This window comes from Acanthamoeba castellanii (genome assembly GCF_000313135.1).
Source record: "Acanthamoeba castellanii str. Neff unplaced genomic scaffold scf7180000084564, whole genome shotgun sequence".
NCBI classification, from domain to species: domain Eukaryota; phylum Discosea; order Longamoebia; family Acanthamoebidae; genus Acanthamoeba; species Acanthamoeba castellanii.
The window spans coordinates 94806-108083 of record NW_004457617.1 but is presented as its reverse complement, the minus strand read 5'-3'; the positions used below and the strand labels follow the sequence as shown (position 1 = coordinate 108083).

The 13278-nt window shown below is 57.9% G+C and overlaps 8 protein-coding genes across 8 annotated transcripts in view; 2 read left to right on the top strand and 6 right to left on the bottom strand.

Annotated features, from left to right (window-relative positions):
• Positions 1-88: 88 nt before the first annotated feature.
• ACA1_035660 (uncharacterized protein) lies at positions 89-1532 on the bottom strand (the record flags this gene model as incomplete). The annotated part of the gene is made up of 5 exons (XM_004348700.1): positions 89-492; positions 582-719; positions 832-883; positions 993-1064; positions 1230-1532. The coding sequence occupies 5 exons, from the start codon at positions 1530-1532 to the stop codon at positions 89-91; spliced, it is 969 nt and encodes a 322-aa protein (XP_004348750.1).
• Positions 1533-2237: 705 nt separating this feature from the next.
• Positions 2238-3538, bottom strand: ACA1_035650 (SAM domain (Sterile alpha motif) domain containing protein; the record flags this gene model as incomplete). Its single annotated transcript, XM_004348699.1, has 2 exons — positions 2238-2729; positions 3002-3538. The coding sequence occupies 2 exons, from the start codon at positions 3536-3538 to the stop codon at positions 2238-2240; spliced, it is 1029 nt and encodes a 342-aa protein (XP_004348749.1).
• Positions 3539-4240: 702 nt separating this feature from the next.
• On the top strand, positions 4241-6852 carry ACA1_035640 (betalactamase; the record flags this gene model as incomplete). The annotated part of the gene is made up of 12 exons (XM_004348698.1): positions 4241-4456; positions 4564-4727; positions 4807-4921; positions 4993-5075; positions 5148-5259; positions 5336-5465; positions 5531-5667; positions 5746-5883; positions 5913-6111; positions 6226-6388; positions 6457-6530; positions 6614-6852. The coding sequence occupies 12 exons, from the start codon at positions 4241-4243 to the stop codon at positions 6850-6852; spliced, it is 1770 nt and encodes a 589-aa protein (XP_004348748.1).
• An 83-nt stretch (positions 6853-6935) lies between these two features.
• Positions 6936-7922, bottom strand: ACA1_035630 (endoplasmic reticulum protein; the record flags this gene model as incomplete). Its single annotated transcript, XM_004348697.1, has 5 exons — positions 6936-7090; positions 7202-7262; positions 7363-7479; positions 7583-7784; positions 7858-7922. The coding sequence occupies 5 exons, from the start codon at positions 7920-7922 to the stop codon at positions 6936-6938; spliced, it is 600 nt and encodes a 199-aa protein (XP_004348747.1).
• Positions 7923-8168: 246 nt separating this feature from the next.
• ACA1_035620 (uncharacterized protein) lies at positions 8169-8702 on the bottom strand (the record flags this gene model as incomplete). Its single annotated transcript, XM_004348696.1, has 1 exon — positions 8169-8702. One exon carries the CDS (start codon positions 8700-8702, stop codon positions 8169-8171), a length of 534 nt encoding a protein of 177 aa, XP_004348746.1.
• A 599-nt stretch (positions 8703-9301) lies between these two features.
• On the bottom strand, positions 9302-9849 carry ACA1_035610 (uncharacterized protein; the record flags this gene model as incomplete). The annotated part of the gene is made up of 2 exons (XM_004348695.1): positions 9302-9418; positions 9568-9849. The coding sequence occupies 2 exons, from the start codon at positions 9847-9849 to the stop codon at positions 9302-9304; spliced, it is 399 nt and encodes a 132-aa protein (XP_004348745.1).
• A 365-nt stretch (positions 9850-10214) lies between these two features.
• Positions 10215-10611, bottom strand: ACA1_035600 (cupin domain containing protein; the record flags this gene model as incomplete). The annotated part of the gene is made up of 3 exons (XM_004348694.1): positions 10215-10292; positions 10367-10485; positions 10554-10611. The coding sequence occupies 3 exons, from the start codon at positions 10609-10611 to the stop codon at positions 10215-10217; spliced, it is 255 nt and encodes an 84-aa protein (XP_004348744.1).
• Positions 10612-11069: 458 nt separating this feature from the next.
• Positions 11070-13278, top strand: part of ACA1_035590 (ankyrin repeat and zinc finger domain protein, putative) — a gene marked incomplete at both ends in the record, with an annotated part of 2910 nt that continues 701 nt past the window's right edge. Inside the window, 8 exons of the mRNA XM_004348693.1 lie at positions 11070-11497; positions 11604-11730; positions 11819-11944; positions 12047-12190; positions 12308-12477; positions 12577-12758; positions 12842-12963; positions 13062-13231. Coding sequence (XP_004348743.1) covers positions 11070-11497; positions 11604-11730; positions 11819-11944; positions 12047-12190; positions 12308-12477; positions 12577-12758; positions 12842-12963; positions 13062-13231 — 1469 coding nt within the window. The remainder of the gene's footprint in view (positions 11498-11603; positions 11731-11818; positions 11945-12046; positions 12191-12307; positions 12478-12576; positions 12759-12841; positions 12964-13061; positions 13232-13278) is intronic.

The window sequence follows — 13278 nt, the reverse complement described above, 5'->3', positions numbered from 1 at the left end:
CCACACACGCGCACCACACACACACACACACACGGCACGCAACGCACCCACGAAAGACAACCGATGCATAGCCGCGGGCCAAAATGCCTTACACATCCTTGGCGTCCTTCACATCCATGGATTCCTTGAATTCCTTGGCGTAGTTGGCGTACTTGTCTTCGTCTTCGTCGGCGTACTTTTTGGCCTTGGCCTTGCTCTTGCTCTTGCTCAAGCTTGGCAGCACGTTGTGGCGCTTGATCATGGCCTCGCGGGCCTCGGCAATGCGCGCCTTGCCGGGGTAGTAGACCGGGGGCGGCAGGACGTTGAGATCGTTGAACGGGTGGCCGGCGATCAGGTGCGAGGGCAGGATGCGCTCGAGCAGGTTGACGGGGAAGGGCGCGATGGGGCCCAGCAGGACCACGGTCAGTCCGGTCGCGATGAGGTAGTACATCATGATCAGCGTGGCCACCTCCTTCGATAACCAGGGCGCGCTGAAGAAGACACCGTAGGGATCTACGTATGTAAACACATCATGGCGTCAGACAACACAAAACGACACGACACGACACGACACACACGACACACGACACGAGGGAGCGGACCTGTGCTGAAATAGTAGAAGAGAGAGAGGTAGACGCCCATTTTGAGGCCCAGAATGGTAGGCTTGGTGAACTCCGTGGAGCCATTGTCGCCGAGCATGACGCGCTCGACAATCACCCGGTAGAAGCTACCCGTGCAGCCTGACGACGGGGCGTGGTGAAGGTGAGTTCGCTACGATAGTGGTGTGCGTGTGCGTGCGTGTCATGTGTGTCGTGCGCGCATAGTGCGGCTCTAATTGGGGCGGGAGCGTACTAGATAGGGCGCCAATGACAATCGGACCCACCCAGACCGGTTCGGCGAATGTCTGGACGTGCGCAGGGCAAGACACGCAAAAGAAGGGGTGAGCGACGCTCCCCGCTTGCTAGCAACCAGGCAGAATTGTCACACGGTGACAAAGTCGAGCGAGCGCGCACCTTGACGGTGAGGTCAACGGCTCCAGTGATGGTCCGAGCCTTGTGCACCATCTCCAACACAGTCATCGCGAGCTGGCCAAGCCACCACCAACGTGCAGCACAAGATGGCAGGGAAAAGGAAATGAGGAAATCTGCCAATCACTAAAGATGAAAGATGCAAGCTGAGGTTGATGTAGGTACGTAGCCGGGACGAGAAGTCAGTATTCCAGGGACAACATTAGAAGAGTTGATGAGCACCCAGGCCAGGAAGTAGGTGGGAAGGGCGGTGTCCGAGGCGAGCCATTCGGCCCGCTTGCCCAGCAGCACGTAGCGCGTGGTGGCCCCGATGAGGCAGGAGCCCATGGCGAGCGCCAGCGACAGCAGCCAGGGCAGGGGGCGCACGGTGGCGAGGGTCAGCCGCATCGAGTAGCACAGGTAGAGGCTGTGGACGAAGTTGACCAGCGGCATGGGCAGGGAGACCATCACCCACCACACCGCAGTCACCAGCGGGCTGGTGGCGATGGCCTCCTCGGCCTCGGCAAGCAGGGGGTGGCTATCCATCACCGATCTCTGTCCGTGCGCCACTTGAGAAAATCATTTATTCAGAATTTCATTTGTTGCGGAATTTGTGCAGGTTTGTATTTTCTGGCTTTCCTGCTTTTTTCCTCGCCTGCACGCAATCAATCCAAAATCAAATCAACCGCGCATACAAGATGATCTACGACGTGAACTCGCCCCTCTACAAGAGCTTCCTGAGCTCCAAGGCTGGCCTCACCGCCGACAAGGCCGGCAAGTCTGCCGTGCCCAAGCGAAAGGTACAGAATAATTTAATTGATGGAAATTGTGACAATCTCTCACCTCATTGCTGCGGCGTTACAGGACGAGAAGCTGAGCAAGGGTGCCAAGATCTCTGCGCCACCACAGCCCACTTCGGCCTAAGCTGCCTGCCTCTACAGCAAGCCTGATTCTGTGGAGGTCCGCTGTTTTTCGCGCATGTAAGACCCCTGAATAAACAAGCTTGGCCATCCACCCATGTGTTCGTGTTGCTATCTACAATCTACCATCTACAGCGATCATTTGGGCATAATTCCGTAATCGATTACTTTATTACAATGTATAACCCAGCGCCTTCCCCAACGCTTCGGGTTGGATGCCAAGTGTACAAAACAGCAAGAGCGGAGGAGAGATGGATGGAGATAGTGATGAAGGAGAGGCACGTCGTCGAGGTCGCGCTGCGTAGAGTAGTAGAGACTCGCCGCCCATTCATCAGGTCGCGGCCGAGGAGTCGCTGGAGGACCAGTTGAGCTCGGACATGATGTTGTAGTCGTCCTGGTCGTCGTCCTCCTGCTCGCCGTCGCTCATCATGTCGAAGTAGCCCTCTGGTCGGTTGCGGTGTACCCAGTACATGATCTTCTTGCGGTGGCCCGTCTTGTTGATGCCCACGTGCTTGATCAGGTCCTCCTCCTGCAGCAGCCGGATCGTGTTCATGTTGTCGAAGCCCTCCATCACCAGCGGCTCGAGGTAGTCCGGCACGGGTAGCTTGAGGGAAGCCAGCCAGTCACAAATCTCATGAAGGTCGCTCTCGACAAGGTACTCCTCGTTCCTCCTTCTCGTCCGCTGCTGTTGATGGCCGCCGTGGCCCTCTGCCGACGCCTCGTGGACCCGCTTGGCCACCTCCGCCACCAGCTTCTCCTGCTGCGGGCTGTGCTGCACCACCATCGCCGCTGCCGCCGCCCGGCTCGCCTCCTCCTCCTTCCCCTTGGCCCTCCCTGCGCTCGCCGGTGATGGCGATCGGTCATCACCATCACCATCACCATCACCATCATCGCCACGCACGAGAAGAAACGACAACACAACCGCGGTTCAGTCAGCGAGTGCCAAATACAATCAAAACGAAACGTTCGTGTAGAGATGCAAAGGTCGATGACGAGGAGAAGAGGAGAAGGAGGGAAAAAAAGATGAAGATGAAGATGATCAAAGTCGAAAACGTAGCGGACTTAAAAGAGGAAAGGAGATTGGGGGGAGCGTACCGGCTGCGGCTGCTTCTTTTGATACATGCGCATGAGGAGCTGCTGGGCGGGGGACATGGCGGCGTTGCCGTTGGCCATCTCCTCCTTGGTCGCCTTGCCCCTACGCGTTCCCACCTCCGAATCGCTGTTGCTTGCGCCCTTCCCGTTTGCCGCCATCCCTCGCCCCTTGGTCGATGATGTTGAAGATGAAGAGGGGGCCTTGCTGCCCTTGTGCTCCCATGGGACCTTGGGTCCGACGATCTTCACGTCGTAGTTGATGTCCGCGTTCTTCTTCGAGAATGAGACGCCCCCGTTGCTCGAAGAAGATGAAGATGCCGAGGGCATGAGGAGGGGCGGAGGGGGCGTGTAGGTCGTAGGGCGCACGTGGCCCCCGACCTGGCCGGTTCCTCGTCTTCGTTCGCGATCCTTCCGTCGCTCGGCCCTAATCTTGCGTCGTCGCTCCCTTATCTTCTCCTTCTCCGCTTGGGCTTGCATCACCACGAGCAGCGGGTTCCGTACTGTCACCGTAGCTCCATCTTCCGTCGTAGACGACATCATCTTCGCGTTGTTTTCGCTCCTATGCTTCGTGTTTAGCTCCTACGATGGGGGGGGGGGCTAAATCGAAAGAACGAAGCCTTCGATCTTCTTCGCCCTCGCGAGTGCGTTTGGTTGTTTTATAAAGCGTCCCTTTTTTGAGTACTCTCCACAGCTCCACCTCCCGGACCTCCTCCAAAATAAATCGTTTTACAGTTCGACTACTTGATATTCGTTGTACAAGTCGCAGGCCGCCCGCCTCCTCAGTATTCCATCCACTTGCTGCCTAGTGTCCTGTGCGGGCAGACCAACGCCACTTCGCTCTTTTCTCTCTGGCCCTCTTTTCGTTTTGCGTTGGCCTCCCAAATTACATCTGGCCAAATGGTCGGATATTACACGGATTCGACGCACGAAAAATAGCGTAACTAAATTTTTAGGAAATAGCGAGGCTGGCCAAAGGCCGGTGGCTCGATACTGGTGCCAACCACCATTGTTGGCCGAAGATTGCGGTTTAGCTACGTTGGTCTGTTGCATGCCACACGTTATTCTCACGAATCTCCGACCAGAAAAGGAGCTTTGCTGTTCAGTTCACCCGGCCCGAAGGTGGCCCGAAGTGCGTGATCTTCGTGCTTGTTTTCTAACGCGGCGTTTTGTGCAAACCACCCGGAGAGTTCTCATTCCTTACACCAACTAAACAGCTGCATGCCCCGCGTGAGGCTTACAACAATGGGCCGGTTGATCCCCTTGACCATAGCTTTGCTAGCTCTAGGGTGCGTGGTGCGGGAGACCGCAGGCCTTCCCTGGGAACACGTCCACCGCGCGTTGCTTGAACCGCGCATCCAAAGCACCGCCGCTGTGAGTTCCCTCAGCAAGCGCGGCTCCACCCTGCCTGAGTGTCCCACCCACCCTCGTGCAGTGAGTCAGGCCTTCATCAACCAACGTGTACGTGGCTAAGAACTCACCACCATCAACACACAGGCCTGATTACACAGCTAGATCTGTCTTGGTTCACACCTTTTCTATTTGGCCTGATGTGCTACAATTTTCAGTACATGCCAGATAGGCTGCGCAAGGCCATCGCGAACATGGACGCCTCGTTCCGCTCGCTGGTTGAAGCGGCGAGCATCCAGGCGGCGTCGGTGGGCCTCGTATACGACCAGGAGCTCATCTGGCAACAGGGCTACGGCCTGGTCGACTCCTCCGACCCCTCCTCGTACCACCACAGATGTCACACCACCACCCCAGCCACCGATCGCTCACACAACGTGGTCGTGGTCGTTGTGGGTGATCAGGTTAGCCGATGAGAACACGATCTACCGCGTGGGGTCCATCACCAAGCTCATCACCAATCTCATGCTCTTTCAGCTGCGGGACCAGGGCAAGCTCTCGCTGGACGACCCCGTCAGCGTACGTCGCCGCTGCATGAGCATGCTGGGTGTACGCACCAATGCACACTGATCTTGCGATCGGGGGAGCAGAAATATGTGCCCGAGCTGACGTGGCCGACGCCCTACAAGAACAACCCGGGCATCACCTGGCGCACTCTCGCCGGCCAGACCAGGTACGTGTACTACCCAACGCGCGCACCGTCTCGGTCCTATTTCAAACCAACCTCGCGGGGCCGCGCTGGCAGTGGGCTCACGGGCGCGACGCCATGCAACTTCTTCACCCTCCTGGAACCGATTCTGGGCGACGCCTGCGACATCTCCAACGCCGAGGCCTGGAAGCGAGTCACTGCCGAACAGGTGCGTTCTTTGCTCATCAGGCGTGGTATGGCGGTGATTGTGATTTTGATTGTTCGATGGCGATTGTCGCGCCCAGCCCACGGCGCCTATGTGGCAGGACCCCCACTACGCCGACGGCGCCTACGCGATCATCGGCCGCGCGCTGGAGTCCCTCGTGGGCATGTCCTACGAGGACTACGTGCACCAGCACATCTTCAAGCCTCTCGGTACACCTGACCGAGCTCCCTATTCTGTCTTGCTCCGCGGACTCACGCTACCGGCGCATACGTAGGGATGGACAGCTCGTACATGGGCTACAGCGCGTGGTCCGACATGGCCAAGCGGGTGCCGCCGGGCAAGATCGGAAACATCACCTTCCCCTCGTTTGTGTCGCACGTCGACCTCAACTGGGCACGGCCGACCGGAAACGTACCTTGCACGGCACACCCACGCGCTCTCGCTGGGGCCACATGCCGATGACTCAACGATGCGATGGTGCGGGTTCAGGTGTACTCGACGGTGAAGGACCTGGCCAAGCTGGTGTCGCTGTTCATGGTCGGCCAGGACGAGCGCAAGAACGCGTTGGGCATCTACTCAAGCACGCTGCGCGAGATGCTCACTTCGTCGTTCATCAACGACGAGCAGGTGCACCCACCTTCTTCACCAGCGCCCAGCGTCATCTGGCTGTCGAGGAGCTAACTCGGTTCACCACCACGATCGCCTCCTGCCAGACCACGGCGTATGGGTACCCGTTCGAGGTCTACCACAGCAGCGCCTTTGGCCAGGGCTTGCCGCCCTACTGGGTTCGCGTCAAGGCCGGCAGCATGCCGGGCTACTTCACCATCCTCGTCTTCTTTCCCGAGGTCAAGACTGGTACCGGCCACTTTTATGTCCGAGCGCGTCGCGCCAACCGAAATCTTCAACCATCATCACCATCATCATATCATCTCACCATCTTCAACAACCACGTCTTCTCGTGTGGTGCAGCATTGATTCTGCAGAGCAGCGGTTTCGTGATGCCGTGGGCGGAGGCGATTGCCGAAGTGCTGCCGGCCATCGACCAGAGCCTGCGGGAGCTCCAGCCCCTGCCGACCAACCCAGGCAACCTCACCAGCTACGCTGGGGTCTATCTGGCCTCCGTTCTCGGCGGGTTCGTTCATGCATGACCGCACATGCCCGATCGCACGCGCACTCATCACCGCACACGCGTGTGTGCAGATTAATGGGAGGCAACGTAACTGTGTTGGTCGATCAGCCCAACAACCAGCTCGTTCTCTACTTCTCCATCAGCGGTACGTCATTCAACAACGTTGTTGAATGGCCTTTAGGGCCTGCGCCCTGACCTCGCTCTTGGGCGTTGGCGGGTGGTGGCCAGGCACGGGCTTGGGCGACTCCGCGTTGGGCGTGAAGCAAGCGGTGTGGGAGTACGGCAACTCGTTCCGGCTGTTGGCGTCCGACCCCACGGCCTCGTGCCTCAACGTCGAGAGCGGGTTCACCAACGTGCTGGTCCACTTCGAGGTCAGCAAGCCCTCCTGGCTTGGTGGCCCCACACGTGTCGTGTCGGTCGAAGTACCCTCCGACCCCTTCTACGGCTGGAACTTCGCCAAGCAGTGAATCAAAGAGATAATAGAAATAAAATATGGACATATAAAATGTGTGTTATTAAATTAAGTATTAAATGTTGGGCATGAGGTAGATCACTTGGTCTTGGTGGCGGTCTTGGCCTGCTGGGCCTTCCTGAAGGCGAGGATGTTGCGCGAGGCGCTGTTGACGATGCGCTTGTGCAGCTCTGGCTTGTAGCCCAGCATGAAGAGCACCTCCAGCCACACGAACATGGGCGCCAACACCAGCGCTGTGGTGTGTGTGTGTGTGTGTGGTCGTGTGTGGTCGTGTAAGTGTGGTCGTGTGTCGTGTGTGTCAGCACTCACCAGCGCGCCAGAGTTTGATGGTGGTGGTGCGGTACACTGCACAAAGCTGTCCAAGAGCGCAGGGGCACGCTTCTCGGCAAGGCCATGGCCCAGGAACTGAGCGATGTGGAGCGTCAGCACAAGCACCACATAGTACGCAGAAAGAGAAACGACACACGACACACACACACACACACGCAACAAACAATAGACTAACCTGGAGGATCCAGCACACCACGTGGATGGCGAGGGCGGTGGTGTGGGGGTTGGCCGCCGTCTGGGCGTAGTGAGTGGCCGTGTAGGCCAGACCGTACAGGATAGGCAGGTACAGCGACTAGTAAGCGCGCACACCGCACCGCACGCACCGCACACACACGTCAAGCAGAGGTGAGTTGTTGGGGCGAGGGGAAGGGGGTGGAGAGGGAGCGGCGACGTACGCCGGCGACGGGCTCGAGGATGACGTAGAAGGCGGCGTAGACGGTGATGACGAGGAAGGCGCCGTTGACGACGAACGGACCACAGGGCAGGTGGCCGAAGCTCAGGTCGAGGCCGGGCACGAGCGGGCCAACCGCGCCCGCCACCCACACCAGCGCCGTCCACAAGATGATGGGCACGCACACGATGTGGATCCACTGATTTCTACAGATAAAAAGATATGTAAAATACAACTGGGAAAGAGCTGAGACGACAAGAGATTGGAGCGTGTGTGTACATTTTGTTCATGTGGTAGGGCGCGTAGGCCTCCATCTGCTTCTCGAGATTGAACAGGCTTCCCATCTTGTCTGTGCTTCTTGGCGAAACAAAGAGAATAAAAAGGCTTGTAAAATAAGAAATGGCGCATTAAAAAATAACCGTAAACCGGCTATGTCGCAAAGATAGCTTGATTGGCCGATTCTAAGGGCTGCTTCGGTTCGGGAGAACATACCCCAGACCCCCAACAAGAAGTGCGCAAGCTCTCAGCTCTTTGTTTTATTGTTGGTTGGTTGGTAGGTGCCGTTGTTTACTTTCCCATTTGTTTTGTTTTTAGGGAGTGTAGGAGGAGTCGCTGTCCTTGAGGTCCTCGCGATGAATGTGGCTGTCCTCGGGCGGCGGGCCGTGGTAGCCCTGGTGCAGGATGTGGTACGGCCTCTCGTGGTCGAACACCGACGGCCCCGCCGCGGTCTCGTTGCCCAGTCGCCTCCAGTCGGCCTCGGCCGCAAAGTCCTCCTCTTGCAGTTCGTCGATGGTGCCGGCATTGGCCGGGTCGGCAGAGGCGTGGATGATCTCATCGCCCACGGGGGTTTCGTTGACCTCCTCCTTTTGGCCCGGCTCGCCCACCCCCCCGCCGGTCACCAGAGACGACGGCGACCACAACTGCTCGCCCGTCTTGGACATGTGCTTGAAGTTGCCGCCCTCGCCGCCGCTGCCGTGCTCCTGCTTGTGCTGGTCCTGGACGACGTTCATGCCCTCGCGCTGGCCCGGCGCCAGGTCGGAGGCTGTGGATGAAGAGAAGTTGAAGAGGCTTCGCTGGCCTGCGCTGGGGGCTTGCCTGCTAAAAATCTTGCTGAGGCTCTTCATGTTGACGTTGGTGGTGGTGGTGGTGGTGAAAGAGAAGAGGCGTTGATTGCTGTGATAAGGGTGGTGTGGTGGTTATGGCTGCTGCGCTAAGCCAGGACGTGCTGCCGAATGATGTTGGTTTCTTTTTGAATAAAAAGAGAAGGTGGTGATGGGCTCTATTTATCCTGGTGAAGGGGTGAGACACAGCCTGGAACTGGAGGAGCGGCCAGACGCGTCGCTGAGCACTGGTGGCAGGTGGCGGAGATCAGTGGACAGCGCAGGCATTCGGGCGAGTTCCTGGTCAGAGACTCTCCACCCAACAGGCAGAAAGCAGCCGAAAACCGGTAGAACAGATCTAGCGGCCTCATTGGCCAATCAATCGGAATGTGCAACATTCTGATCATTCCTGCTTTGGAAGAAACAGGTCGAGCCTGTTCATCACCCCCCCCCAAACTTCGTCTTCGTTCTTTCCCTCACGGCAGAGGGAGTGGAGTGGACCCGTGGAGTATCGCCCGACAACCTTCATCTGAAAGAGACGACTGGCCAAGAATGACACGTGGTTGTTGTAAGATTGTGTTTATTGGCGTGAAACACGAGAGTTTGGGATGGCTGGGGCTGCATTAGGGCTTGATCTCAGGCCCGCCCTTTCGCTTGAGGGGCATCGTCCCTTCGAGCGCTTGCACGGCTCCCTCCATCACCTCCCCGATCGCCTCCGTGGCGCTCTCGCTGAGGCCCATCTGCTCACCACCAACCACACCACCCACTTAGCTGCAGTGCTTCCACAGACAGCGTGCCACACACATCCGAATTCGCGCAAATGTCGACCGCACGACACGCACACAAGAAAAACACGACACCCACGCAAGCCTGCCTCAGCTTCACGCACCCCTTCAACGTCGGCCATTTCGCTTTCGCGCTTCTCGACCCCCTGCCAGGGCTCGTGAAAGCGTCGCACGGTCTCGTCGTCGAGCTTGGGGCTGAGCTTCTGCTGGTCCTTGTACTGCTGCGCCGCGACCCGCTGCTCCTCCTCGAGCGACATGACCCTGCCCTTCTTGTCGCCCGTGTCGTAGGACACGGTCCGCGCGCCCAGCACCGCCGCCTGGCGCTGTACCAAGCTCGTGGTCATCATGATGCGTCTGGTGCCCTGCTTCAAGGTGAGTCTCTGCATTCTTTTCTGAAGTTGGTTGAGAGTTGGTCGGTGGGTATTGTGGTGCGTGTTGTCGTCGATGTTGTGCTTTTAGTTAGAGTAAGGAATGGTGTAGTTGGCCTGGGGGCATCTTCTTGTATCGTCTTTTGGGGGGGGGGAGGTTTGGAGATGGCCGAGTTGGCCGCAGACCTGGCGGATTTCCCTTCGCTTTTGCCTCCGTCGCACCAGGCCTACCTTGAAATTTCCCAGTGCAAGCTGCTCAGCGACGTCGCGCGGAAGTGAGCCACTCGAGTAGACCCACGAGCTTGTGCTGCGGTCTTCTTCATGTTGCCAACTCCAAGAGGGTCGCACTAGGGCGGCCAGGGAAGAGACAGTACTACTCGTGTTCAGTGTTTTTTCGAGTCCAGGGACACGACAGGCTCATCGCCCACCACCTCGGCGGTGTGGAGGGCTCCGGCGGGGACCTGTGAGCTGTCAGGCCGGCAAGGACAGAAAGCAGCGTGAAGCTTAGATAGTGTGGAAGGGAGGAGGATGGTACCAGCAGGCAGTACCCAGCCTCAAGCACGAATGTGTTGCCAAACATGGTCATCTTGAAGCGACCAGACACCACCGCGTCCTTCTTCTCCACCTTATGCGTGTGTGGAGCGAAGTAGGTGCCTGTACAGCACACGCACATACGCGCCCATCAGATCTCAAGCTTCGAAGAGGGGAGTCGCCTCGCGCACCTGGAGGGTACGTGTATTGGGACACCGAGTAGCCTTCAGCCTCCAGCTTCTTGCGCATGTTCTCTGCAGTCGGTGGCCCGCCCCACCTCGCCTCGTCCCAGTGCCACCTTGGTCGTCTCCGCCATCTTTTACGCTCAAATCTTTTTTGTTTTATTTATTTATATTTTGTTTTATTTGGTACCAGTTCCCGCCAATTTCTTAGGGCTTGCGCACAGAAAAATAAAAACAGAAAAGAAGAAAACAGGGGACAATAAAAATCTTGATCAATTACAAACCTAGCCCGATTCGACCTGCACCTCAGAGTCCAGCCAGCGCGAGGCCCTTGCAACACAACACGACATCATGCAGGGACAATCGCGGACGAAATCGAGCCTCTTCAATCTGCCTGCTCAATTTTGGCAGCGAATGGCCATAAAGATGGCGCAGAAGGAGGCGAAAGGTGGTACAATAGTGAGAGGGGACCTGGATGCCTGCCCACCGGAGGAGAATGTGGAGGATGCGGAACGAAGGCAGATGATGGAGGAGGCAAAGGAGAAGGGGCTCACCTGCCGCACCTGCGATCAATTCTTCTCCTCGCTTGAAGCCCAGCAGGCTCACTTCAAGGGCGAGTGGCACCTCTTCAACCTCCAACGCATGCTGGTCGACCAGGCGAGGGTCGATGAGGCCACCTTCACCGCGCTACGCGACGAATCTCTCCTCCAGCAATCCGTGGAGGGCGAAGACGAAGACGATGCAGAGTATGGAAACGCGAGTAGTGACAGCAGCAGCGAAGACGAAGATGGAGCCGCCAGCAACCAGTCTCGGAGGAACAGGCCCGAGAAGGGACCACGGATGCGGGTCACCACGAGCGATGGTCGTGTGATCAGCTTCTGGCGTGCCATTCTGCCTTCACGCGACTTGGAGGACGGCTACTTCAGTCTCACCGCCAGCCAGGAGCAGGGCAGGTAGCTTTTGCAAACCATTTATTTATATTATTTATTTGTATTATTGTTATTATTTGTTTTGTATTTGTCTTGTTAGATTTATTTATTTGTATTTATTTGTACACAGCCCGCAGCTGCAGGAGGTGGTGCGCGGGCTGGGCGATGCGACTTCGCGGGTGTGGGTGTACCTCATGTGCAGCGGCGGCTACTTTGCCGGCTCTGTCTTTGATGGCAACAAGGTCATCGCTCACAAGGTAGGACTTCTTTCTTACTCCCTGGTGTCGGGTGCAGCGCTGATCAGCTGACGATGATGATGCGATGTCATCGTTGCGTGGCTGGCAGACGTACCGTCGGTACACGGTGCGCCGGAAGCAGGGCGGCAGTCAGTCTTCGCGCGACGCCCAGGGCAACAAACCCAAGTCGGCCGGAGCGTTCATGCGACGCTACCACGAGGCCCAATTGCAGCGGGTACTACTCACACCCCGCAACCACCGTCGACCACTCACTCGCGCTGGCGAGTGATTGCTGTCCACACACACGACACACAACACACTAAATTGATTCGCGCAGGAAATAAGAGAGCTGCTAGCTAAGTGGAAGCCCTATTTTGACGCCAGTGCTCTCGTGTTCTACTACCTGCCCGGCGGCGGCATCAATCGTCACATGTTCTTCTACGAGGGCAGTCCTCTGGGCACCAAGAAGGGACGGGGTCGGGTACCTCATTGACCGACCCGCACACGCACACGCACAACCGCACACGCACGCACCCCATCGCACACGGCACGACCTCTTGTCAGGCGCTGATGTGCTCGGTTGCCTCTATTTTTCCAGGGTGCGAATCCTAAGCTGCGGTCAATTCCGTTCCCCATTGAGCGGCCGTCGGTCACCGCCATTCAGAAGGCGCACGAGATCCTGTCCACCATCGAAATCGAAGACGAAGAGCAGCACGACCCCGTCGTCGAACCGGTGCTCCCGCAGGCGACAACGCCCGCCAGGCCCTCGTACGCTCACCTCTCGCGCATAGACATAACACACACACACAACACACACAACACACACGATCGCTTACATCGCGCACTGCTTTTGTGCACATGACGCAGCCCGGAGACCGATACAACCAGCGGGGTGGAGCAAGTGGACCACCGACCACTCGCTCATAGCCAAGAAGGGCGAAGCGACGAGGAAAGGAAAGAGGAAGAGCAAAGAGCGGAAGCGGAGATCATCGACGCCGTGCGCGCCAACGATGCCCGCCTTATCGAAGAGCTTTTTGAACGCGTCGCTGGTAAGTCGCGTGCGTGTGCGTGGCGTGTGTTGTGCGTCGTACGCTGCTCACACAACACTTTTTTTTGATTTCTAACCCGCCAGACACCGACCTGCTGATCGGTGCCGGATCGAGCGATCTCACCCCGCTCTACGTCGCATGCGAGCTGGCCAACGCCGATCTCGTAAACCTGCTTCTGAAGAAGGGACAACCCATCAACACTCGGGTACGGACCCAAGAGACACGCGGCGTGTGTCGTGCGTGTCGTGTGTGTCGTGTGTGTGTGTCACACGAGCTCACTGTAGAGGCCGGGCCTGTCTGCAGATACCCGGCTATCACTACTGGACGGTGCTGCACCGAGCGAGCGCCGACGGGAACATCAAGCTGGTGAATCTCCTCTTGGCCAACGGCGCCGATCCCACCATCCGAGGCCTCATCAGCAAGACCCCCTACGACCTAGCGCCCAACAAGGATACTCGCAACGCCTTCCGACGGTACCGCGCACGACGCACACACACACACACACCAACACACACACACA